The sequence below is a fragment of the Gnatocerus cornutus genome, chromosome 8 (assembly GCF_029298725.1).
Source record: "Gnatocerus cornutus isolate USDA-ARS CGAHR chromosome 8, icGnaCorn1.1, whole genome shotgun sequence".
In the NCBI taxonomy this organism is placed as follows: domain Eukaryota; kingdom Metazoa; phylum Arthropoda; class Insecta; order Coleoptera; family Tenebrionidae; genus Gnatocerus; species Gnatocerus cornutus.
Window position 1 is genome coordinate 9432827 of NC_142240.1, and position 27457 is coordinate 9460283.

The window sequence follows — 27457 nt, forward strand, 5'->3', positions numbered from 1 at the left end:
TAAATGTGTAGTAGCATATATTTTATGTACATAAGTATGAAAATATATGATCATGAAAACAATGATTATTAATAATCTATCAAAGTCTTAAACTAGCTCATTTACAAGGGAATTACTGTAAATATAAAAATCAAATCTCGCCCTTTAAACGAGATTTTACAATTGTAATTGTAGGTACGTGTATCAGTGCACATGTCAACATATAAACGCCATTATCTCATTGCAAATGGTAATAACATAATAAAAATGCAATACATTGTGGCATCTTTCGTTAACTACATTTATATAAATTAAAAATAAATAATACCATTTCATACATTTACAATTAAGATAACCGTTAATTATTAACAAACAAAAATTCTCGACTAGCTCAAGAATTACAGTTCTAAATATCATTCTGTTGAGATCCTTCCTTTCAAGTATTTCCTTCATCTTGTTTCTGTTGCTCCGCAATTACCGGCGGATCCGGAAGAGCTAAAGGTGGAGAAATAGCAACCGGTTGTTGCTCCAACATGAGTTTGAATATCGAAATGAGATTGTTGACACCTATTAAATATCCATCTTCGTGATTTCCCACCTTCCACTTCGAGTTGTGACTTATTTTTACGTCTTCAGGGAGTTTGATAGTTTTGGCGAAGTCGATCAACCAGACGTTGGCGTTGTAGCGGTCGTGGACGAAGAGCAGCGAACTACCAATCACCTTGAATTAAAAATACCAATGAGTAATTCATATTTATTTTGTTCTTGTTCTTAGAAGTGAGTTGTTTAGCCTCATTTTCCAATAATCTGCAAAAAGTGACTTCGTAATCGCTTCATTAAATCCGCTTATCATAATTTCTATTCAATTAACAATTCAGCTTTCTTTAGCCATAAAAAAGTAGCATCAAGTCAAAAGTCGTTAACCCACTCGTTCATAACATTTCCGTCGAAGTTTCTTCCTTTCTATTTATACCAAGTTAGTAGTAACAACTTACCTCATGATTGGTAAAGAACTGCGAGGTCTCTAAAGTAGCCTTGATGGCCTTCAATCTTTGTATATACTTGGGCTAAAACAAATTAATTTAGTTGTGTCTCTTGATAAAAAATCTTTATCATACCACGGCGTGTGGAAATGATTCGGTAAAATCAACAAAAGCTTTCATAATTTGATCTTTTGATTTCGTCGTTTTAAAGTCCTTACTAGAAGTTCCATCAGCCTTTCGAATTCCTTCTATCCGGAAGCCCAAAGTGGCAGTCGATGAGATTGTTTCCCTCCAAACCATATATCTCGGTTTCGTCACTCCTTTCATTCTATGTTCTTCATCGGTGGGTGCGCCTGTATCGATCTGACACATCTTCTCATACATGTCTTTCCGTAACTTGGGTTTCTCCTTAGCTTTCGCCAGTTCTTCCTCCAAGTACGTCCGCACTCCGATTTTGCAATCCATAACACAAGGCGAGACGAAGTCACCCAACAAATCTTGTAATTGGATATACTCGCATTCACCGTCGTCGCTCGCAACTAAACCTTTATACTCTGGAACGTAAGGTCTTAACACGTCCTTCATCAACACCTACAATTTCAACTTTAACAAAAGTAAGAATTACTCGGAGTGTGTTACTTTAAAACACTTTTCTTCTTTCGGACACAACTTCTTAAGTATCGTTCCTTGGTCTGGACCCGCTTTGAAATTACCTTGATGACCAGCTAGTTGAACCCACGGGTATCTTTGTTTCTTGTATGTTTGGAAGAATGGAGTCCACTGGACGATGTTCCGCAGTTTGCGCCAACCGGAAGGCTGTAACAAAAAATATGATTATTGGAGGAGTTTAAAAGGGTGAAGGGAACTTTTTTGTGCTTTAAAGACGACATGGCTTGTTTATTAATGGGAAGTTATTGGAAGACCGCAAATTAGAAGAAGTGTTGACGTCAAAAGTTATCAGACCTCAATTTCCGGCTGCGTCGGCTGACAGGAAAGTGTATTAGATTGCAATATCTTGGTACCATAAGAAAAATATTGTAGTCTAATAAACTAATAACTTAAAAAAAAATCAGAGCTCCTCTTTATTTTTCTTTGACGTCATCGTTCTTTTCCCTTTGACATTTTTCGTCTGCTGCACAAAAAGCGCGACGTCACACACCGACACAATAGCAATGACGCAAAGAAACAGTGCATTAATGACGAGCACTCATTTTTTTAGTTCCACTATTTCCACAACGTAAGTAAAAACTTCGAATAGTATATGCGGGTACTTCTGCGTCACTGATAAAAAAATGAATAGAATACATTTTTTGGGAATTTTCAAGGAAATTGTATTTCTACCTCGATTAGTATCAGACGACTGCAGTGACGTCAATTCTGATATCTTTTACTAGAATGTTGATACGAGTTTTGGTGTATGTTTACCTGGCGATATTTTTCGTAATAAATACTTCGAAATAAACCGACTGAAGTTGGCTAATCAAACAAACCATTGATGATGAAACTGTGAAAAGATCTTAGCTTTGATCCCGAGCAAATGTTAAACAGAAAAACTGTAACAAGAAGAACAAGAAGAAGTACGATCCTGCAATTACGTCTCGTTGATGCTATCAAGACCTAACTACTGTAATTACATGGATTTATTAGTTTTCGCTATCATTACACCATCATCAGTTTTGTAAATCAAACAATTTAATTACTTAATTAATTATTTATCTTCAATTACTTAAGAAGTGAATCATCACAGAAACTATTTCAAAAGGTAAAATAAAATCTCTCACAAAAAACTGAGAAATTCTATACGTCGCTTCGCTCCCATCAAATCAACCGCATTTTTCGGCCATCATTAAACTAATACTCCAACTTTTTGAGCAATTATCGAGCAGCACTTTTGCTGAATTTCTTGCATTCCGGTTTCGTTTAGTTTTTTAATTGCACCACGATAAAGTTGACGTCGATCGAAAAAACAAGAAAATTTCCGAAAAGCCAGAGGCCGTCCCTGTAGAACTGTATCTTTCCAATGTATCGTAAAACTAAGAATAATCGCAGTGTTTATACTTGGTAAATAATATTTATCTGTGGAGTAAAATACTTTAACCCGATTTGTTGCAGCTACAAAGTTCAAAACGACATTTTGTGGAATCTCTAGCGCAAAGTCCAAGTTTATACGAAAAGAAATCAGATTTGGCGAATGTTCACCTTGGGCAATTGTATTTTGGGCATATCGGGAACGTCTGAATCCCATTCCGAGCTGAGGTCATCGCTAGAGGCATCACCATAATCGGTGGAAACTGGAACTTCCAACAAACTTTTTTGGTACTGGTCGTAACCGGTGGAAGCGGTCGATCCTCGTCTGGAACTCGGAGTTCCTGGACTTGCACTGCGTCTAAAAAGACTTCCACGGCGACTCAAACGAGGCGAAGAATCCGAGCCTGGTGAAGGAGAACGTGACGGCGAACGATTGGGGGAAAGACAACCTTCTGCAAGATGCAGGAACATGTAAGGATGAGAAGCATGTCGCCTCTGGTTTGCACAAAAAAGAACCGCATGCCTGAAGTAATGATACCTCACTTTGCCTACGACTTAATTTAGCGAAATGTGATGAGATTAAATTAGCACCGTCATTCTTATTTGGTGGACACGAACAACATAAATTAAGCGGCTTATTTGGTTGAAAAACTTGATCACTTTTATTAAGTCAACGCGAGTACCCAAGTCATTTATTTTTTCTACAAATGCAATAAAATTAAACCACTCTGCACAATTGTAATGTTATAAAAAATAATCAACAGATTTGTATTCAAGACACTCAAAGTTGCGTGATTTCAATTTAGATTTGAGGCTAGACTATTTAACATTTACTTTCATGAGATTTCTCGCCAATTACTGCGACATGGAGGTATTTCGTCGCTCTAATAAATATTTACGAAATTTTCTGGGATATTCTCTTTTTGCATACTAAACGAACAATTTGTCTTGAATTTATTACAACAGAGGCTACTTCACCACCAGATAAAACACAAATTTGCTTGATTTCTTTACAATGAGTGGATGATATAAATTATTCAAAAAAAACTGTAAACAGTTGCGTAGGTGATGACCTTAATATTAGTGTTAACAAGTGCCTGCAATAAATATAACAAAATATAAACAACTTAAAGTGGCAAAGTGTTGTAAAGTTAGTTTTAAGTAACTAAAATAAATTCTCAAAGACTCCAAATACAAATTTAAATTGATTATACTGACACTATTACATTTTTAGTTCTTTTGACCCTGCGCTTTCGATGTTATGTGCAAACATCTTGACAATAAAATAAATATTTAAAGAATCAAATAATTCCATTTACTTGTAGCAGAAACAACCTACTTTTCCCGAAAAACTATTTAAATTAACATCTAATCTCCCAGAATAAACTGTTCTAAATAAAATTATTTTAAAAAACGTGCCATCATTGTAAGAGTATTTTCTTATTTAAACAATAAAATCAAAATGGATATAAGTAGACAATTCTTTGAGATTTGTTGTGTTATTTAAGTCAATTATCAGTGAATGATGTGCGTTTTAAAATCGCAATCCGACTGTTTATTGTTTCATACAATCTATAATAAAATAACTGAAATTACTGAACATGCCATGAAATTCCCGGTTAATTTTGTTCCACTGCTTTAATTGTTTGTCTTTTCATCCCTTGCAACATCACTCGTGTCTTCGTAGCAGCTTGATTTATTAAAACATACAAAATTTCATCACGGAAAAATCATCCATTTTTTCGTCGGTATTTAATAATAGAAACTGTTTACCATGAACCCAAAAGGAGGAAAATTGTTATTGTCTTTTAATGACAGCATTTAGAATAGAACGTGGTTTTGACAAATTATAACTCCAGTCCCAAAAACTGTTCCTCCCACCTAATTGACACAGGTGCGCAATTGACGTCAACAAATCCTTCTATGGATGAATTTGAAATTAGTAAACTAGCATAAACGTCAACTTTTTCTTGGCCGCGAAGAAGGAGCTACCGAAGAAGCAAGCCGACGAATAAAGGTCAAGACGGAATGTCATCGACTTGGAGCAAACAATAGAGAAATGTCAACAGAGGTGTCGAAACCGTGACTGTGCAAACCAGTGGCGAAACATCTCCCATACCTGATATCTTAGGGTTGTTTTCACAATGGTCGAAGACGCACGGCGAAGGCGAGCATGTGATCTCTGGCGAGTTGGGATAATAAGAACACCCACAGCCATCTTCTGCGTTTTTCGACATCACTATTTCTGGTATGATATAACCGTAAATTTGAGGCATTATTCCTTCGAGTTCACATGGTACGAAGCACTGAATGCGTCCACATTCGCGAGTTTCACTCGATTTTCACTCTTGGACGACTTTCTTTGCACTCGCGTAGATAAAATAGACACGCGGTTTGTACATATGATACCAGCGAGTTCGAATGCTATGACGTTGGTACTAGAGGCACGCAAGCGTGCCGAGGAAAAGACAATTCCCGTCCACTATGAATGAGGTGGAAGCTGGTCGGTGCAGCTTTGCCAGTGTCGTCCGTTCCATGAGGAGTTTATAAACAATTGATCGATGCGGTTACCAACGGACTTTTTCGGAGGACTTGCCGAAAATAGAAGAAATGGACGTCAATTCACTAAATCGAATATATTTCAGGGTTTACGGCGTCGTAAAACGATAGGCGCGTAAGCGATCGACGAAAGAAATGACTTGACGGCATAAACAAAATTCTTGCGTTAATAAGGTGAACAAAGGCAATCTGACGAAAAATTGACATCAACCGAAAATTGCATTTTCTACAAATAGGAAATTTTATTGCCGTGAATACTAAAATACAATGAATCATTAATGACCTGACTCATTTACTTAAATAAACTGGTTACTTGACAGCCAGTGCCACAATATAGATAAATAAATAATTCTAACTAATCGACCGTTAGATTACTATTACGTGCTTCAATTTAAATTGAGAAGATTTTAAATTCTTCTCTCCGAACTGTGGAATTTTCGGAATCTCATCTTTGCTCCCCTAAAAACTGTTTCCTGCTCCTGGCCCTTCAGCCGATTGCGATTGCGACAACTTTTCAAAGTGTGTCACCTAAATTACTGTTCTACTTAACGTTATTTTCAAGTGATAACGACACATTTTCCGAGATAACACTTATCTAAAGCGAAATGTTATTTACTCCACGAGTCCATTTGAAGTTCAACCGAAGAGATCGCAGCAAATTTCTTCCGATCGAAAGATTTACGTCATTCGGGTGAAATTGGAAAGTGAAAAACTAAACAACTCTCTCATCGTCTCGAAATTTTATTCCGCAGAAATAATTGGAGCCCTTCAAAAATTTATAGAGAATTGGCACCAAGGACTGAAGTCCTGTGGCGATTAAAACCGCACTATTTGGGTTTTGAGCATCCGCCTGTGATAACATAAACCATAACCTTGCAAAAGAACGGAAACGACATAATATTTCACCAGCACGCGAAAACTGTGTTGCACGTCAACAGAATAATGCGTTTATCGTCGAAATAACTGATTGGAATTTCAATTGAATGTGCGGTTGTTCGAGGAAGACAAATTTGTATCACAACGAAGAGCTTATTTGTTTACTTTATCGGAACGAGATAAGCTAAAAAAGAAAGTGATTTATAGTCTTCAGATGCGACAATTTATTATGACACGAGGTGTGAAGATCCTATAAAATAGATGAACGATTGTTTCCTTTGTTTTTAAACGCATTATACCATTGACGCAGATTTAGAGATTATGACGACTATGGTCAATGACTTCCATTATGATCGTGCAGATTTCAGAGGTGAAATTTGGAAGGAATGCCAAAATTGCGAACGATAGACGCTTATTTCCGGCCATAAAACCACAGAAAAATAGCCTCATTTCGTGGTTATTTTCGTACATTAACTCTCATTTACAAAATATCACTCATTAATGCAATCTAATGGTTCCAAACTGTCCCGAGTTAATTAAATTATAAATTACCTCTCGTAGTAGCTAAAAAATTCGGCTATTTTACTGTGATGATTTCGCTAATTTATTTTCCGCATTCTCGTTCCTAATTTATTACCTTTGGAAATAAATAATTAAAAGCTCATAATGAAATATAAAGTCGTGATTAGCTGGGAAAAAATTCCCATAAATTATCACGCTACGTACAACAAGTTAATCAAAGCAGTTCTATTGGGAAAGTATTGTCTACAATTGAATCGAAATTAGCATCATGTTTATAAGACCGATCCTTCAGTACTGGCTCAACCAATTTCGAGTTTATTTTACATGCGATAACTGTCAGTTACCCCATTTCGAAAAGAGTAAACACCGATCGAAATATTGTTCCTCTGCAGGAGTACCAGAATTTTTATGGGAGAGACCAATCCCCTTCTGCTCATATTCCAAATTAACCGAATTGATTTACAACCTTGACTTTGCATGCCGTGTGGAACCTCACAACTTGTAAAATTTATCTGTTTCTTTTAACATTCCTTCTCAATAATATGTTAATTGGTACTCTAAAGTATGAAAGGCGGCTTTAACATTCTGTTTACATGCTCACGCTATAATTAAATTTGTGCATATAGTCAGTTCGTAAAAACGCATTATGCAATGAGACAAGACTCGGATGAAATTGGTCAGTGAAGGAGATCGTTCCATTAAAATGGGTGGAAAACGGAACAAATCGATGATAATTCAAGTTCCTGTGCCATTAGCTAATCCGAAAAAAGCATCGGCATGTCTAATTGTTTGATTAATGCGCTTTGCAGCTATTGTTGCGTACGTGAACTTACAGTAATTAACGATAAAATATGAATGACGACAATGGGCTATTTATAAATTGCTGTGATACATCCTTTTTAGAGGTTTCGCTTCGTTGACTTTGACTTAGAGAAAAAACCTCATGTAATAAGCAAGTCATAAAAATAAACTTAATTAGAAGACAGGAAAAAATCACACTCAAAAAAAACACAAATTGATACTAAAGCTACAATAATTATCCCGCTATTCTTCTACTTTTTCCACTTCCTTCGCTGAATGTCTTCAATTAAGCTTAATTTACTAATACATATCATAATGGACATGTTGATTGTATAATCACATCACCAGCCTCACTGCAATTATGTACAATGTTTATCGTTTTTTAATTGCGACAGGACCAAAAAAATTCCTCACTCGCTAAAACTGCACGTTTTTGTACGAAATACATTTCATTGTAACCACCAGCAATTATGGCGATTATAAAAATATAATATATGTATGTAGGTATAATCATACCTACACGTGCAAGCAATAAATATAACAGTATAATATCATGGTTTTCAAGTGCATTTCTTACATAACTAAATAAATTATTTGCTACAATGCATTTTCATCTGCAAGATGGAATAATTGAAGTTGTTATGAGATGATGAATGATGCTTAATGTTTCCTGAATAATGCGCAATAACTAGCAGCACTTTTTGTGTTCATTTTTTCTCCGCGCATTTCACTGATTAACAAATTTTGGAAAAAATTAGCCCGATTAACACTTTTTTTTCCTCTACTTAGATCTTTGGTTTCCAGGTTTTTGATCTGAGTTTAGTATGTAGACAAACTTGAGCTTAAAGCTCCTCAAGCTTGAGTTGGTTCTGACATTCTTCTAGTGTGTTAAAGACAGGATTTTGGCCTTTCGCCTAAAGCTGCAATCTTTCATTCTTGTGACATTAGCTTCCGTAAAGCATTGTACAGTAAATAATTGTCACTTCAAACAGTATTACATTATTCCGGGCTTAATAGACCAAGCAACCATTTTTCGCTTGTTAAACTATACCGGATTGATTTCGCTGAAATTCCTATTATATAATAGAACAGTGGCAATCTCAGAACCGACAAAATTGTGTAAAATACTCATTCGTCAATCAATCACAAAAACACACATGAGAATTCGACCGCAATACTAGACAATAGGTCCAAAAGTGTTGTCATTATTATTACATCATTGGTAAAAACGGCAAGAAAGAGAAAGTTTGAACCGCAAGATGCAATGGAACGAACATTTGTCAATAATAATAAAATCGACGTTACACCTGACTACCCTCCTTGCAGTCCTATTTTCACTTAAATCGAAAAACAAAGTTGATTCAGAAAAATCGTATAAATAGGGGATTATTGAACTCGAACAATCAGTCTCGTTTTGGTCCTCCAGGTGTAGAGCTCATTCGAAATGTTAACTTATCGGGGACTGTGTGTCCTAGGATTAGTAGTGACAGTTGCGATTTGTTTAACTTCGGGAAGAGAAATCTCAAGAGAAAAAAGAGATGTTGATTTAGAAGCCGCAGCGTCCGGACATGGACATCACTGGAAGAAGGGTGGAGGTAAAGAACACCATGCCGACCATCACGGCAGCCACGGAGAGAAAGGTGATAAGGGATACAAAGGACACCATCATCACGAAAAAGGACACAAGGGCCACCACGATAAGGAAGGGCACGGTAAACACTACGAAGAACACGGAGGGCACAAAAAGGGTCACCACCATAAAGATGGATACTATGGTGAACACCACAAGGGAGAGAAAGGCGAGAAAGGCCACAAATACGGCGAGAAAGGCGGCTACAAAAAGGGCCACAGCACCAAAGGAGGACACGATGTCCACAAAAAGGACGAGTTCAAAAAAGAGAAACACTTCTACGATGAAGATCACGATTCCGGTCATCACGAGAAGCACGGAGGGTACCATCATCACGATGGATACAAGAAGGGCGGTCACAAGAAGGGAGGACACAAAAAGGGCGGACACCATGAAGATCATTACGGAAAGAAAGGACACCACGAACACGGTTCCCACTACCATGAAGACAAAGGGCATAAACACGCTGGAGGACACGAAGGTCACTATGGACATGGTTCCAAACACGGCAAAAAGGGAGGTCATGAAGGACACAAGCACTGGGGATACAAAAAGGGACACAGCAGCGGCGGCGGAGGTGGTGGTGGCGGCGGTCACGGACACCACTAACGTTGTCTTTTTTGTTAACATTGTTTTTGTTGCTTTTGTTCAATTAAAGGAAAAATAAAATATGATTGTTTATGACTCACCCACCCTGTACTATAACACGTGCATGACCATAAGTGGAGCATAGAATAAGGCAGGAAAATCCTGTTATTACAGTACTCGACAACTACTTCAAAAAGACACATTGCTAGGAAAAAACGAACGATAACTGCAGCTATAATTTCAGGATCAATTTATGTATCTTGCTGCAAAATCCCATAAATATTACAGGGGTTATTAAAGAAACAAATGGTTCAAGTTCAAGTTGAATTTACCATATTCGATACCGGATTGACGTCGACTTCAACTTTAATAATATCAACGCACATAATGAGAAGAACGATGTGAGTAATAGTCGCAGAATTCATTAATAAAGATCAGAATGATTTATTATGCACGAATCATTTAGGGGTATTTATCATTTTAAAACCACAAAATGAGTTTCCGGAATTTCCGCAAGTGGTGCGACATCGAAAAAGCCGATTGTGCACATGGAAGCACTTCTAAAAAGAGGCGTCTCATGCGGTTGACCGACACAATGCAAATATCGCCGTCATCGCAGTTTCAAGTGAAGGAAGTTAAAAAATGAAGGCTGGCAAAATTGTGGTCCAAATGACTAATTGTTTATTAAAAAATTGCTAGAATTTTCAATAGAACAAAAACAATTAATAATAATCATCAAACTCCATTATAAAAGCAAAAAAAATGAAAAAACTGTTATTTTTTCATAAGTAAATCATAGCTTTTTGTGTCCACTGTACATGATTTTGAATGTTTAAATTTTAAAAAGTCGTCGTTCTGCCGATTATAAAAGTGTACATTGCTGTACACCGCCACACGATAGCGCCACTTTCTATTAACTATCGCAATGTGGATCCTGCCGCTACGTGAAGTGGCGCCCTCTGCAAGTCACTCTATTTACCTTCTTTCGACGTCGATTATCCTCCGCGTGATCCTGGGCATACAAATCCGCGATTCCCAACAAACAGTCATCGCACCGACACACATCACTGGTGATGGAAGTGACCGAGCCCATAGAACTCGCCGAATCGGCACTATCCGTCCTCACCAGAGGTCTTCCCGGGTGTCCCACCGTCACTTGCTCCATTTTCGCGACGAGGAGGTTCTCCATCAGAGATTTCGGCCTCGATGAAGTGTGCGGTGGCATTGGCAAGGAGTTTCCATTAGACGCCATCTCGATAGGGTGAACAGTTCAATAATTGTAATTGGAAATTCTCTTTTATGTCGATGGTGTCCATAAATCGCTGAACGTGTAAAGTAGGAAATTGCTGTTAATGGATCGATTTCGAGGTGTTTTTTCTCAAGTGGTTGGCGTGGGTTTCGATTTATAATCGTTCTGGGTTATAAATACGTTTTGTTCGAATTACCTTGTCACATAAGGAGATCATATAAACTAGTGAGGCTAATTGACATGGGAGTTTCGCGCGGAAATCGGCTGAAGGAAGCGGATTTTACGCAAAGTACAAATTAATTGCGTCGTTATCTAATCATTATAGCCACTTAACACACGGGCGAAAGAATTATTCGTTTTTTTGGTAGATTCTCAGTGTGGCCAAAAAGAATCGCTTCGCTATAATTAAATCACTTTGTTTATTTTTTTAAGTTTTAATTTACGCTCCCAAAAGCACCAGCGTCTCTTTGACGTTGCTTGTAGCCCCCGGCCTCCATTTCCTAGTAGGTGTAAAACTTAATTTTGTCTTTTATTTATGATCTAGCCTATTAAATTAGTGTCGACATAATTTTTAATTTTTATTCAACGTGATGAGCTGTTAATTGAGTTTCGTCCATATTTAAAACATAGTTAAAGTTTCTCACATTAGAAATTACATTGTCAGACGCAAAAACCCGTCCAAATAAGCTCGACAATACATACAGAACTTCTCAAAGAAAAAACTGCTTTTGTGGCATCAAACGTATAATTTGGAGAGTCCCCGTATATTTTTATTGGTCCCGCGACTAGTAATCAATTAATTCACTCGTGTACTGTTTTTGTGAGAACAGCTCTCGTCCACACCTCCGGAATTTCTCTTAAAGCTCGTGGACTGGTATAATAAAGTGAATCAATCGATGTTTTTTCGTTGAATTAGCATTATCTCTTCGTTACCATAACTGGTGGCGGAATTATTCATTAGCTCTAACGAAGCTCGCCATTTCTTACAATTACGAAAACACCGAGCGTCGCTCTTCTCTTTCGACAAACAAAAGATTTGTTATAATAATGAGCCGTTCGTGCCCTGCGTGTTCGTCGCTCGACCTAACGTCGAAGTCGCCGCGAAAGTCCGCAATTAATCGAACAAATTCCCCGTCGATAATCCAGATGTGTAAAATCAAACTAATTAATAACAGTGATGACCGTTTAACGAATTCATTGTAGCGGCGTGAAAGCGTTCTTCGATTATTTATTAGATGACCGGCTCTGATTTACGGCTAATTATGCGAGTGAGTATTTTATAATTTTCGATTTGATGGCTTGTCTCGACGTAAAATAAAATATTTAGAAAACGTTAAACCGTAAAACGATGTTTTTAATTAATGGAATCGAGTTTTTTACTTCGTATTGGTTTAGCCTTAATTACAACCGGAATGAAAAATTAATCGATTATATACGCTACACGATCGTTGTACACTCAGACATATTTCCAAGTGGGCGTCATCTTTGATCGAATTATGATTTTTCAACTTGTAATGAAGCACATTATAAAAAATCAAATCCGGACAAAGAAGGCCACCGAGGACTTTGAAAAAATCTGAGAAATTGCAGCCAATTTTACCGTGACATGTAGAGACTGCATAATGGTCACCGAAGAATTCGGCGTATTCGCGTATTGAAGAGTACAATTGAGGTGCGACGTTTTGACACGTGAAAGGTCCGGACGACCTAAATATCACTGCGTCGAGACTTTTATTGCCCACCAATTTTCTCATTTCTTACAATTTTCCTTCTGCATAAGTAACGAAGTGTTAATGCCCCATCCTCAATGTTTAAATTCTTTTCACAACTCGGCCTACAAATTATCAAATTTCAGCAATCTGGGGCTGCATAATCGTGATTATAAACGAGTTGCCTTATCCGGAATAAATCTGTCCGAGCAATTTCAACACGTTCCAAGAAAAAAATCAAAAAGATCTCTGCAATTTGTATAGTGTTAATGCGAGCGGAGTCGTGAGAACGCGGTTTTGCTTGAATTCGAATTTTTACTTCGTTTATAAGACTATAATTTTCAACATTGGCGTTTTAAGCTACCGACGTGACACTCAATAAACTGTTGTGGCGGCACTGCGTAATAACACAAGTTAAGATCGATAAATCAGGCAAATTGGTCTTAGAGAAAATCTCAAAAATAAAAGAACGAAGTGAAGATGAATGAGCAGACAAGTCAAATATGCAGAAATCTTACCACCATTAACCACTGTCGTCATTACATGCATTACGCATTCAAATATCGTAAAAGTTGCTTTGGGAAGTATGTGCAATAATTCTTGATGTCCTCTTCCCTCTGGTGTTATTAAGCGCTCAATGCTCCTAATCCCTGTGTATTCTGGTTGAAACTTTCCTATTCGTTGTAATTGTGCAACATGATAAACGGCTCCGTTCCTTGAGTAGTGTAAATATGTTATGTATTCTCATATACACGCAATAAACATTGTACCAATCCCTGAACGCTTTCATCCGTTTTTTCGATGGCAAATCATAACCCGGGACCGCATTTCTTATCACGATGCAGCTTTCCACCACATTTGCATAAAACAAGCAATTAAATCTTATTGCTTATGTTAATTCGCATTAGTGCCGAATAATAACAAATCCATTTGGACAGTTATCGAATCCTGGGGATTACGATACAACTGAAGACATAAGTCCCAGCGACAGCTCCATAATTTCTTTATCTAAATGGAAGTTTCAGTTGTATCTTAATTTCCTCGAGATAGGTGTAATGTTTACTTAATTTTCTCAACTGTACCTCATTTCTGTTTACTCAAAGTGTTAAGAATAAATGTTCAAATAAACTGAGTTTGATTCAGGATCACCTCCAATTTCCTCAGCTCGTAAAATGAAACAAGCCCGTGATTTGAATATAGAATTTGGCAGGTTGGACGTGTACTCTCGCTAATAATTTCCGTAATTTATAAGGTTATAAAGCTGTTATTATAACGCATCTAGGTAATTTAGAGTTAATAACACGAATCCGGCGACGAAATTTCTAAAATTATTAGTTTCTTGAATAATAAAATTTTAATGACTCCGTCATTATCGGTTGGACGCGATTAGACGATAAGTTGACTCTTTAATCGGATTACGGCGAAAGCAATTAATACCAAAATTTCGAAAGTCGTCTAAAAAATGTGCACAAAAGATCGGTAATTAACACGCAGAGAATAGCTTCTAATTTGGTTTGTGACGTTTACGAGCGAATTGTACCATGTTCGACAATGGCCAGAGGCGGCGACCGCAAAAAATACCAATTATTAGGCCCACTACAAACATTAATTAACACTTTATCGGTTGGTGTCATCTTGGATTGGTTTGTTTGTTTGGGTATGGTGGCGTCCGCGGGGAATTATTAACGCAAATTTGCGCTTTCTCTATTCTCAATTCTTTCATTTCGCGTATACATTACAAAAGGATATAAAATGATATAAAATCAATCTATTATAGTAGTTAACTGTTATATGCACTAATGATATCTAAACATTAATATGCATGATGTCGATTAACATGAGCCGTGAGCCATTTAAAGAGCAAACCGAGGTATGAATAATTGTCAGTATGACGCATAATTTAAAATAATTGTAATTAAAACGAAATATCCTCTCGTTGCTCTTCAGATCATATGGCACAGACCGTGCGGTGCTGCGGTGGTAAACACAAAATTTCTGCGGTTACCGCTATCAATGATTTATTAGCATCGAATTGACAAATTAATTACTCCCGATCGGAATATAAAACGTAGACATGAGTCTGATAAATGTTTCCGATAAGTGTTTTTTTTTCCCAATTGAAAATCGATCGAGCGATTAAATTAAAAACTCTTAATCGATGGCTGTCTTTTAAACATTTTAAACCATCACTGAATTTGACACGTGTCCAGACTTAACCCTGCGCAACACGAACACATGTTAATATTTCCTTTTTTTCGGTCGATTTACGTCAGAGAATAATCCGAATCACATCTGGAAACGTATGGGAGCGATTTTACGAAGCTGTAGTGCGAATAAAGCACCTGAGCTTTCAAGGTAGTTTTCACTTGTGTTTGTTTGATTAATTACCGTTGAAATAGCGCGCTGTTCACCCTATCGTTTGGTCACAAGACACTTAATTTTACGTTTTTTGCACTCGCGCTCTTTATCTCGAGATTTCGGTCCAGACAACGCGAAGTTTTAGCCAGTACTAACTGCCTACCCACACATAAACTCCGGCCTACCTATAGATACTATCCATACTACCAACGGTTCGTGTGTGAGCTGCTGGTGTCATTCAAAGTAAGGACAGTAATGCAATAACCCGCGTAATCGAGCGATTAACGATGATAATGAATCGATGGTTTGTTTATTGATGGTGGTAGCAATAATGGGGAAATCCTCCAAAGACGAAATCTTCCAAGGATCGACACGAGTAGAGTCAACAAACCGGAAATGTCGTGAAATGTAATAAATGACTAGTTTTGCAAGATAATAAAAAAGAACGATTCTGTTGGAACTGTAGTCGCATTGTAACCATTCGTCTTCTATTAGCTGTGAATTTATTTTACTGCTTGGATTAGATAACAAACTCATCCACACAATTTATTACCTCTTTTACCTTTCCACAGAAAGCAGGTTTATTGTTTCTATTACCAGAAGTTACTATAAAACGAGTTATATCTTAAGATAAACATGTCAAAATACGCCGATTAGATCTAAAATGCCTGCACGACCTCTGACACAGAAACTTCGAATCCTTCGATAAAAAATTAAATTACGCGAGAAATCAAGCGAACGGTCAAAACTGACCTTTTGACACCACTGGATAGGGAGGACTTTTTCAAGCGAACCGAAGCAAATTTTAGAGTGTTGCAAACGAAAGCATAAAAAGTGCCGTCATCTAAGGGTCAAAAGAACACCAATTATTTATTTTCAACGAAAATGCATTCCTCGGCATTAATTTGCATTCAAAATTAAGTTTTATTAGATGTTTTAACAAGCTGGGTCAGCTTAGAATGACATTCTAATTGTTTCTTCAATTAACTAATCTAGTTTTCTGGCCAGACATTTTTATTTTGATGAAACGATAATAGACTCTTGATAATTGTGAATCTGAAGTCCGTTTTAATCCATCAGGTCGGGATTTAGAGATATTTTGGAAATATCTAAATATTCTTCATTTTGTTCACTTTTTCTTGAAAACTTGCAAAATGATGGGATTGTTGGACAATGTTTTGGGAAGCTAATTATTAAATAACCTATAACAACTATCCATAATATTTGTGAAAAACTGATCTCATGTCCCAAAAATCGCTGTTTTTAGTGATTTTCATAAGCAATTTTGCATTACCTACTCAAGAATTATTACATCGCTTTTTTATTGTAAGGCATAATTGAAAAGATTAAGATCTTACCTTTTTGACACGCTCACAAATGCACTGCTATCTCTTATCGTTTAGAAGCAACAGAACAAAAAACATTGAGTTTTTCCAAAAAGTAAAACATTTATTTTTGGCGTTTTCATTAAAAAATCAATGCCATCCCTTAAAACAGTCCTAATTTCTAGACACAAATTGAGTTTTGAATTGACTTTAATGCCAACGCAGGGCAAGAATAATATATTTTAGAAAACTTCTTGGTCGTGAAGAATTCTTAGTTTGCTTACTGATAAAAAAAATTTAAGGTGGAAGTCACTGAAAATTTATTTTTTGTATCTTCACTTGAGCTTTTTCTCCGGATAATATGTTGGCTGTAACCGATGAAAATGTCATCAATTTTACCTGGAGCAAAAAAATGATGAATTCATGAATTGATACAAAAACTTCAAATTTAATTAAATTTTAAAAAACTCGACCAACAACTTTTTAACAGTTGCTACATACTTTTTATGTACATACAATGATCTTTCATTCTGACCAGTGAAAGCATTTAGAAACCCAAGATTTATCGATAAACTGCAATTTTGGGGGTTTTCAAATTAAATTTTTAACAAAATCTTCGAAAATTAACCATATTTTTTGTCTCCTCCATATTCTTTGTCATATAACTTTTAAATGACAAGAGATAATAACTTGTTTAACACCGCGTTAGAAAGCAGAGGTCTCAACTTCTATATCGACGTATTACAATAAAAAATCAAAGTGTCAATTTAGGAGTTCTATGCAAAGAAGTGTCAAAACGTTTTTAAAAGCAGATGACAAAAACAAACTTTCCCAGCAACTTCTATAGTTCGTTTGGAAGCTTATTTAATTACCTTTCTAATGATGTATTATAGAGTTTCCTGATTTTGCAAGTTGTTAAACAAAACCGAAAAAACAAAGGTGAACGCGGAGTATTGATTTTACAAATATCTCTGAATCCTGACTTGATGGAGCATAACGGACTTCGGACTTTAAATCAAGAGGCAATTCTACATTAGAAATAACTTTTCACTGCTCCAGAACAAATTTCGTTCAGAATTTGTTAACTAGTCTAATTTGGACTAATTTTAGAATTTTGCTGGACGTTTTTATCTCAAATTCGCCCCTAAAACTAAAAAAAAAAACAACTTATACACGACTAGTGTCCTTCAACTTCCAACATAAAAAAGCTTTTTTCGTAAAAAATTAAGCATCGCCATTTTTGCATCAAACATTACAATCACATGCTACTTAAAATGTCTTCCGCGGCCATGAATCAGTGTGGGAAATCGTGTTCTCCCTGAAGTAATACATTGTATTTTATGACGGAAACTTTTTATTATACATAACAATATTGTTTGTAGTACTGTTAGTTGTCCTCGAAAATTATAAATGCAAAATTACAACAAAAAAACTGAAACAAAAGACCAGCATTTGGATTGAATTATTTGTGTATGGCATGATAATGCTCAAGTCGCAGTATTCACTTAAAATAGCTAGTGACATTTCTGCGTCACATAACTTCATCTTCTTAACATTCCTGAAGAAATTTAGATGTAAGTGCGCAACTAACGTGACATGAGTGGCACCTCATATATGTAGTAAACGCATCCACTTTACAATTTCGCAGTTCCTTCATAATAACAGCCCAGAATCCTACATAAATTCATGCTCCCAGCTAAAGATTGACAGCGGTACCATAAAAAAATCAACTCTTTCCACTCCAGCGACCACACACCTGCGCATAGTAATCATCGGCGACGTCAACAATCATACCCTCTGGTTTCTTTTGGAACTAATAGTAGCATGATGTGCCCGCACGACTTTCCGTAATAAATCACCGATTGGAATAAATCAAAAGCACTTATCCGATCGGGGGCGGCCCTGAAGCGACCCTTTTCAGCAAAGGTGAAGTGCGATCAGGCGATTACTTTTTTATTTGAATATAAAACGGGTAGATTGCAGCTTTAAATAAGCAGCGGGCTTATAAATACGTCTTGGAGCGGAGATAAGTCCTTGTCGGTGGTCCATTGTTTTTCGAGCACTTGTCGACAGTTTTTTTCTTCTTATGGATGAGTTTCGAACAAATTGAAAGCGCTCGCGGAAAAACAGAGACCCGTTAGCATCTCATAAATATTTAGGTGTAAAGCAGTGACAAGAATATTGATTTATAATGAACGAGCGACTTTTCTTAGCGAAGCGAAGTTGTTAGATTGTCACCCTGGGCGCCAAATTGCGGTGAATTTAAAAAAATAATTAGAAAACGGGGAAAATAAGAATAACCCTCCAGATGCACAGAAACTCGATCTGTTATATTTCAAGACAGCCTGAAGTTTTTATGATCAGAGTTATTTTAATTAACGTCAATTAAGATGATGTAACTTTTAATAAACTCTGTCGCGATCTGTCGAGAAAACTCCGATGGTCAATGCGCCCCATAAATGCACGCCCACTTCCACAACCGACAAAGTCGCATTAGGTAAATACTTACCATAAATAAAGTGCTGCAACTTTTTTCCCAGCTTATCTATGCTCGTATATCAAGATGTAAGTCCTAATTTGGACGATCGGAGTCTTTTATCAATATTGCACACAACGCATATTCGCATATTTTACCTTTAACAATTTTAATGATGCGCATTGCAAAAACTAGAATTTATTGCCGGCAATAAATTGTAAAGTTAATACAAAATTAAATTAGCCTTCTTCATAATGGACCATCAAAATGTTATTAGTTGCCGGAGACAATGAAGAACCACTCGACTTCGTACAAAAAAGTGCCGATCGAAAATACAATGTGAATAATGCAGCCTCGTTTTTTGTAATGAGGCAGTTATTTCAGATTGTCGAGTTGTACAGGATTTGTGGTATTTAAGAAAAATTTTATCAATGAAACGTCTAGTGTTTGTCCATAAACTGTTAAATTTGATGCATGTTAGACGTCAAAACATGCGATAAAGCGAGCTGACGTAAAATGGATAACCCGACACAAAATATGTGCATTTTTCTATGAATAGAAATGCCGAGGTTCCGATTTAAAAGTGGAACAAAAATGAGAAAGAAAAAAAGAAGACCCTAAAATTTAATCTGACCACCTAATTGTCTCGAAACTATGTTAAAATGCAACACAACTTTTTTCGGTCGCTGGATTTTTGCAGATTCTACATGCAGAATAAGGAAATGGAATGGCGATAAATCTTAGCCCTGGAATGTAGAATTAAGAAATAAATTGTAACGCTCGATTGCACGGGTATGTTTACACTTTAATAAGAAAATGATAAGGAATGAACACGAACATGAAAGTATGCTTTGAACCATCCATTGGCGCTGCTTGTTGACGTCTATTTTATTCAAATTTGATAGAGACTAATTGAATGTTAATTGTTGTGTGGGCTTATTTTATAATCTAAATTTCCCTACGCATTACGTACGAATTACACGCAATTACATTACCACGACCGATTTAAGGTTGTAAGCAATTCAAAGAATCATTTGATAGTACAAGCGCGGCGGGCGTTAAAATAAATAGTTGTATAATTAAAAACTAAAAATAAAGTCTCCAGAGAACACGTAAAAGAATTTAGAATTTACACATGTATTTGTTACTCCTGTGCTGCAGCATTGAAATCTCTTTTCCCAACCCAGATGGAAGCATTTATTTTATTGACGCAAGCAATTTAATGTAACCCGGACGTCATTTCGTGAGAAAAAAGTGAACTTACCTCTCTTTTAACTGGTAGCAGATTTTCTCCTTCATCATCGCTCCACGTCGAGCACGTGGAGCAGTTCGACAACTTCCGGTACGGTTTCTTGAGAACATACTCAGACTCCAAACTACTAATGGTGGAGCCACAATAATTTAAATTACTGCAAGAGCTATGGAGACTAGAGTCCGGTGAGGAGTTGTCTTTTCTTTGGCTCCGAATGTATTCAATATCCTCAAGGGTTAATCCCATGATGTCGTCGGAATAATCGCTCACTACTACCGAAGGGGTTCTCCAGTATCGATACCGCGCCTCTTCACCATCGTCCGTAAAACAACTATGTCTGCGACTGTCGTTTGGATAATCACTATCACTAACACAATCACTGAACTTCCGGTCCACCGGATACGGCACGCACTTGGATTCGATGAGGGTGCGGCTTGGGACATTCTCATGGTCAATAGACCCTCGAGGGCTATAAGGACTTTTTACTACTTTTTCGTCATTTTCGCAGTCCTCTTTCTTCTCTCTCCAAGTCGTTTCGTCTTCGCTGTGACCCATAGCTGAGTCACTACTTCCGCATCGTTGCACCTTTTCATTTTCCCAGTTTCTTTCTTTCTCATCATCACTAGCCCCGGTACTGTATCCACTAGTTGGAGGTAACAATAACGAGTCGTCTTCTTTGCCCTTTTCTTCCTTCCGGAAACTCTCCATCGTCCTCTGCAACATCGCCATATAGTTCTCCTTCAACAACTTAACACTCTTAAAAATAGTCCCGTCGTTGTATTTCTTGAACTCATACACCCCCGTCCGTCTTTGTCTCTTAGTTCGGTCTTTCGCACCACCATCCTCAACATCTTCATCCAGTACCGGCTGCGCCATCTCTTCATCAACTGCAGAAGTATCACCAGCGAGTTCAGCGATTTCTGTAAGGTTCTTGAAATATGCCTTGTGGCGGTCCGCTTTGACCCGAAGAATACCTCGCAAGTCCTCATTAGCCATTATTTCATCCCTTATGAGATCTTCAAAAGCGAAGGGTGTGCCTTGTGGTGTTTCCCCGTTAGTGAGCCAAGGCGGGGAGGTTGCACCCTCTTCCACCCGACGACTCCAGAAACCACTGAAACTAGGAAAAATGGTCACTTACGATGTTTATTCAATAATTTCTTGTGCTATCTGAGCTATCAAAACATACGCAACAAACACGAACGGTTGACTTCTATCTGAACGGATACGGGCAAAGCGAGTGTCTGAGTACAGTTAAAAGACAACAATCTTCTGTAACCTCATCTAATTGTGCAGTTTTTAACACAACGCGACATCAAAAATTGTACCAATTTTCGGGGTCAATTAAAATTAAATCAGAGATCATAAAGTCCACGATTTCTTGTTATCGAAGGCGAAAAAATTTGCAGAATGTTAAAAATTCAAGCGATAAATCCGTGGTAGCTACATAATAAGGAAAATTACTGAAATCGGACGTTCATGTCAGACTTTAAATTCTGTCCAAAGTACAGGGACACGAAAAAGATATTGATAAAAATGACAAAAAAGCTTTAAATCCAAAATTTAACAAATCAGTCGAATCGCGACAAATGGGGTTCGATAAAATACGCGAAACAGGTTTTGCTAATTTTCAATATAACCTGTTTTAATTGATATTTAAAAAAATGCAAATTATTATTATTTATTGATACTTTTATTCGCCATTAAAGTGTTTTATTATTGAAATAATCGTTTTCGAAACGAATTTACCAGAAGCGTAATTTGGCAATATAATTTACATACACTGCAAATAAAAACTTGTACACGTGGAAACCGAACGTTTGTACGATTTGTTTACGTTCATTGCACGGTAAAAACTCTAACAAATATTTAGAAAAAATCTGTCACGTTTTACGTGTGACATGTTTGTGATTATTGTGACAAGGACAAATCAAATGATTTCTTTTATGGTGATTACTTCATTCCGCGGCAACGCTAATTTATTTACACTTTGATTAATGTTAAGATATGTCTATAATTTGCCATAATTAATTGGAATATTGTATTTTTCAAACTCTTGAATGAATTTAATAGATAGTTATCTGTAGATTAACTTTCTGTGATCGAACATCGAACATGTAAGATGTGCTATTACCAGTATCATGGAAGCTGCATTTTTTTAATTATCCTGAAATCTTATCTCATCAAAAAATATAAAGATCTAAAAATTTCAAAACCTAATAGAAATTTAATGGTAAGAGTGAAAGGGCTAGTTAAATTTATTTTGAGATTTCTGAGGCAAATTTGACCAAATTATTACACTAGTCAAAAATGAACTAGTAGTGGAATATTGTTACGCTAATTCCGAATCTGCTGAAGTACGTTTTGCTCATCAGGTCCGGATTCAGAGTTATTTTTGAAAAGTTATTCTTTTAAGTTTTACTGTACAAAAATTTAATTTTTTCACTTTTTCTTGAAAACTTGCAAAGTTATGGATTGCTCGACAGTTTTGGAAAGCTAATTTAATAACCTTAAATAAACTGATCTCATGTCACAAAAAAAACGCTGGTTTTTGGGATTCCCTTATGCAATTTTGCATGTAACTCAAGAATTATAACATCGATTTTTTATTGTAATGCATCATTGAAAAGAATGAGATCTTTATTTTGTGACGCGCTAACAAATGAATTCTCTTATCGTTACAAGAAGTTACAGGACAAGAAACATTGAGAAGTTTTCCAAAAAATTAAAACTTTTTTATATTTCGGCCATTTTATAAAACACTTAGTGTCATTGCTTAAAAAATTCAAATTTCTAGACACATATTGTCTGAAATGTTTTTAATGCTAACGCAGTGCAGAAATACATTTTAGAAAACTTCTTGATGATGAAAAGTTTTTGGTTTGCTTATGAACCAAAAAAGTTAAAGGGTGAAAATCATTGAAAGGATTGTTCAGATTTTTTTAGAAAACCCAATGAGTACAAATACTCGCCAATCTGCTGAAAAGTTAGCATAAAATGAGGAGTTGAATGTCACTGAAAATTTAATTTTTGTAGGAGTACATATCTTTTTTCCAAGACAATCTGGTGGCAATAACCGATGAAAGAATCATCAATTTTACGAAAATTTTATCTGAGGGGAAAATATTACCTAGATTGATACGAATACATCTTGAAATTAGTTTAAATATTAAGAAACACGAGCAACAAATTTTTAACAATTTTGCTGCTTTACTTTTATCTATGATCTTTCATTTTAACTAGGGAAATCATTTAGAAATGCGAGATTTATCGAAAAACTGGAATTTTTAGATATTCAAACTTAAATTTTTACAAAATCTTTAAAAGCTAATAAAACATTAATATTTTTTTAAAATCGCTCCATGTTCTTTGCCATTTAACTTTTAAATGGCAAGAGATAAATAACTTGTTTAGTGTGTTTTTTTTTTCGAAATTGTCATCAGTTTTTCTCAAATATCTTGCTAATTTAATTATAATTACCTTTCCAATGATATACCATAGAGTTACATGATTTTGCAAGTTTTTAACCAAAAGTGAATAAACGAAGGTGAACTCAACTTATTTCAAATACCTCTGGGTCCTGACGTGAGGGAGCAAAAAGGGCTTTGAATTGAAAACAAAGATGCAATTCTACTTTACTTTTTACAGCTCCAGCACAAATTTAATCGAAAATTTGTTGACTAGTGTTATTATCGGTATTGTTAGTTGTAATAAATGTTTTTTGTCATCGTTTTAATAATTTTCATTATTGCAATTAGATACGTAAAGTATCGTTTAATTGACACTTAGTTTAAGTGTTGATGACGGCAAACCAAATCATATCGTATCCAATACTGACATGAGAAGTCATTTCACACAGCAATCAAAATTATTGCCAAGTTAGTCTGATGAACACAATCACGGATTTATGTAGCCACTTGGCGTAAAAAGTCTAGTCATTTCATTAAAGCACGACGATATGATCGCATCTATTATTGTTTTTTATGCCCCACATCTCGCCGCAAAATTATGCATATCAATAAAATATATATCTAACGTTCAAAGTTTCCCAATAAGGCATCCAAGTTAATAACAGGTCGTTACATATTGAATTTATTGGGTCATCGGGATCTAGTGCCCTTGGATAAATTTATCGTCAGTGAAGTCAGCTCACACCTATCCGGTCAGAGGTTGAGAAAATGCCTCTAATAAAACGCTACACTTTTTTTCCATGTGGACACTTTCACAAATCTCGTCTTCTGACGTCAAAATCTGAACCTTATGTCCGTCGAAATACCGTCTGGTTCCGTTGACCGTGCAGAGCCGGCCTTGCTCAGTTATCATTGGCCTCAATACGGCCGAACCTCTGGGCATATATGGCGTTGATATTGCAACGTACCAGTAAAACATTTAGCGGTAACCGGTCGTGTGCGAATCTCACACATTTCGTCCAGGTCAGGACTTGTAAAATTATGCAAAACGGTCAGGAACCGGGTGCTTAATTACCAATAACAACAACAAATTCATTAATTAAAAGTTGTACCTCACAAGGCCTCCTTCTGGCGAGAAGGAATGGGCGGACAAACTTTGCTCTTCTTAGGTCAATTACATTATAGTCATTTAGAATTGACGTCAGTACCGTTTCGCAAGTTCCTCGCCTTTAATTTATGTTGCTTGTTTTTTCGATGAGATTCGCAAAAACAGAAACAATCGACGATTGTTAAGTGGATAAACAAGACTAATGCAGTTGCCGGGTAATAAAACCACCAAAAGTACTCACCACTCCATGAATCATGGGTTCGAATCAACCAAAATGAAACCTGCAAAAAGAAAGAAAATCAGCTAAAAGTAGTACTTACAGGATGGATGATGCAGACACGTCTTTCGACCACATAAAACTATTTATAAATAGTCGTATTTGCGCAAAAGGTGCAATAAAACGTATCTTTTCGTAACAATGTTATCTAGGTAAATGATTATAAAGCATGCAACGCAGGGGAAATCTTTTTCAATTTCATTTCTAGTAAGCTTTGAGAAAATAAAAAATCCCGTGCCACAGCTTAATTACAAAAGCGTTTCCCTCTTAACTTGGATATTAATAAAGTCATGAGACCGCAGAAAATGTTTTTGCAAAGATTCGTACGTATTTACGTAAATGTAATTGTTCCACGTCCATTGCATTTGTCCAAAAATTCTATTTTTAACTTGTAACGGTGCTGACGCGTAATGTCTTTTTTGCACGGAAGTTAATATCATTCGAAATCACATTAAAGAAGAACGGTATTGTTTATACCCACGTAAGCAGAAACATAAAGATAATTAAAAATTCAGTGAAGTTTATCATTCTTGGAACTTGTATGCGTGGACATTGTCTTTGCAAGACAGCTTTATGTATTGAATACACTGACTCAACAGTTTTGTCATGAAAGAGTTCATATTGCAAAATTGTATTCTTAGGAATTGTTTTTGCTTAGTAATTACGACCACGACAAAATTTATGGTTCCAATAAAACGTTTTTATGACAGAGCTCAAAATCTTAATCTCAACAATGAGTTTGAAAAGGCAATTAAGAAATTCACGACCAAAATAAAAAGTCCAAAGCTTGAAATTAGAACGCTGAAGTTTCATTTTTTATCCGAAGCCGGTCCTGACTCCATTATAAAAACTCATATGAATGAACCACATTTTTATACATTATCGCACTGCGTTTTCTGTTTTAAACTCTGCCCACCCAGTGTAACCAGTAATTAACAACGAGCACTTTACCGCGACAAGAATTGCATACGATTATTCAATTATTACCGTATATTTTACAAAAAATGTGCGTAATTGGTCTGGTTTTTCCATTCATTTGTAACCGTAATTTTTTACATCTGTAAACATGAATTGGCGAACATCAATTAATTCTGAACTCTGTAAAAATGCATTTCCGTCTAGCTGCATTTGCATATAATAATATTTCAGACTAAATTTAGAAACGTAATGAATGAAACTTGCGAAGGTAATTATAAGTTTTTAACGAGGAACGATGGAAATCGGACACGTGTATCGGAAGAACAATGTGCAGCAGGGTGTAAAACATCACTTTTTTCCCGAAATTTGCGTCAGAGCACTGTCGTTGAACCTCGTAGTACTTCAACTTTACACAATTATAATTACCGAATATTCCTGCTGAAAATTTCGTGAATTCCTGCGACGCGTCGAAGGCGACAATTTAAGCCACTCACTACTGATATAAATAGACAGAATGGCCTATTATCAGTAATATCCGGTACTTTCACGTACAATATTGTTGTGATGACCTAACAAGAGGCACTTAATTTATTTTTGTATTTGGAATGTGATAAAATATAACGTTCATTTGAATTTCGCAGGTAAACATCGACCTTCAAAATGTTTATCCGAAGGTAGATATGGGTTAAAAAAATCAGACGACTGACTTATCTCTTCAGTCTTTCAGTAGGTCCTTAAACTAAGCCAATTTTCCTGGCGCAAGAATGTACCTTCTTGTCATCTTCGGAAGGGGTGCATGGTTTTAGAGGGTGGCTCTCTCACACGATCACGTTTCTGTTGAGAAATCGCACGGACTTTCACAGAACGCTCCACACCAACACCGGCCGTCAACTAATGCTAATGGATGAAAGAGTAAAGAAAAATATTGGACTGTCACATTTTTAATCAGCGCATGCGTTCACGCAAAGTACTTATTGTTTGAACTTGATTGTACTATCAAATAAATATTGATTTAATTACGCATACATTTTTCTAAATGTTGATTTTATTGCACGTATCTAACGGCTATAAAATAGCAGATTGTGCGGGACGAATCTCGACCACCAATTTTTCAGTTCGTATCGTGCTGGGCGGTTTTTTAACATGGCAAAGGTTAAAATAGATAATTGATTAACATGGCAAAAGAGCGACTCTAATTTTATTTATAGAATGATAAAGTGATTTGTTTTTATTTAATTGCATTAGTGACGTCTGTTGGAAGGTTGTTGACTAACAAAAAAATCTATTTGTACAAAGTAACTGAATATTTCGGGGAACGTAGTGAGAATGACAATGAACGTATAGATGCGATGAACAACAGTACTGAATTTAACGTCATCACTGATATTCATTTCTCCTTGGGACTATCTGAA

At 36.2% G+C, this 27457-nt stretch overlaps 3 protein-coding genes and 1 long non-coding RNA gene across 4 annotated transcripts; 1 reads left to right on the top strand and 3 right to left on the bottom strand.

The window, feature by feature from the left end:
* On the bottom strand, positions 1-26968 carry IP3K2 (Inositol 1,4,5-triphosphate kinase 2). The gene is made up of 7 exons (XM_088042650.1): positions 26816-26968; positions 25092-25131; positions 20348-21452; positions 1602-1778; positions 1098-1553; positions 975-1046; positions 1-700 (listed from the first exon to the last, which is right to left on the bottom strand). Exons 2-7 carry the CDS (start codon positions 25097-25099, stop codon positions 416-418), a joined length of 2103 nt encoding a protein of 700 aa, XP_087898776.1. The 5' UTR covers positions 25100-25131; positions 26816-26968; the 3' UTR covers positions 1-415.
* On the bottom strand, positions 3277-5581 carry LOC148169570 (uncharacterized). Its single transcript, XR_015770534.1, has 2 exons — positions 5110-5581; positions 3277-3442 (listed from the first exon to the last, which is right to left on the bottom strand). It is a non-coding gene; the product is annotated as an uncharacterized LOC148169570 (long non-coding RNA).
* LOC148169571 (uncharacterized) lies at positions 9177-10010 on the top strand. Its single transcript, XM_088042651.1, has one exon. The coding sequence runs from the start codon at positions 9193-9195 to the stop codon at positions 9985-9987; it is 795 nt and encodes a 264-aa protein (XP_087898777.1). The 5' UTR covers positions 9177-9192; the 3' UTR covers positions 9988-10010.
* Positions 11217-16126, bottom strand: LOC148169572 (uncharacterized). Its single transcript, XM_088043482.1, has 6 exons — positions 16121-16126; positions 16036-16047; positions 15931-15982; positions 15836-15888; positions 15313-15777; positions 11217-11411 (listed from the first exon to the last, which is right to left on the bottom strand). The coding sequence occupies exons 1-5, from the start codon at positions 16124-16126 to the stop codon at positions 15517-15519; spliced, it is 384 nt and encodes a 127-aa protein (XP_087899608.1). The 3' UTR covers positions 11217-11411; positions 15313-15516.
* Positions 26969-27457: the final 489 nt, after the last annotated feature.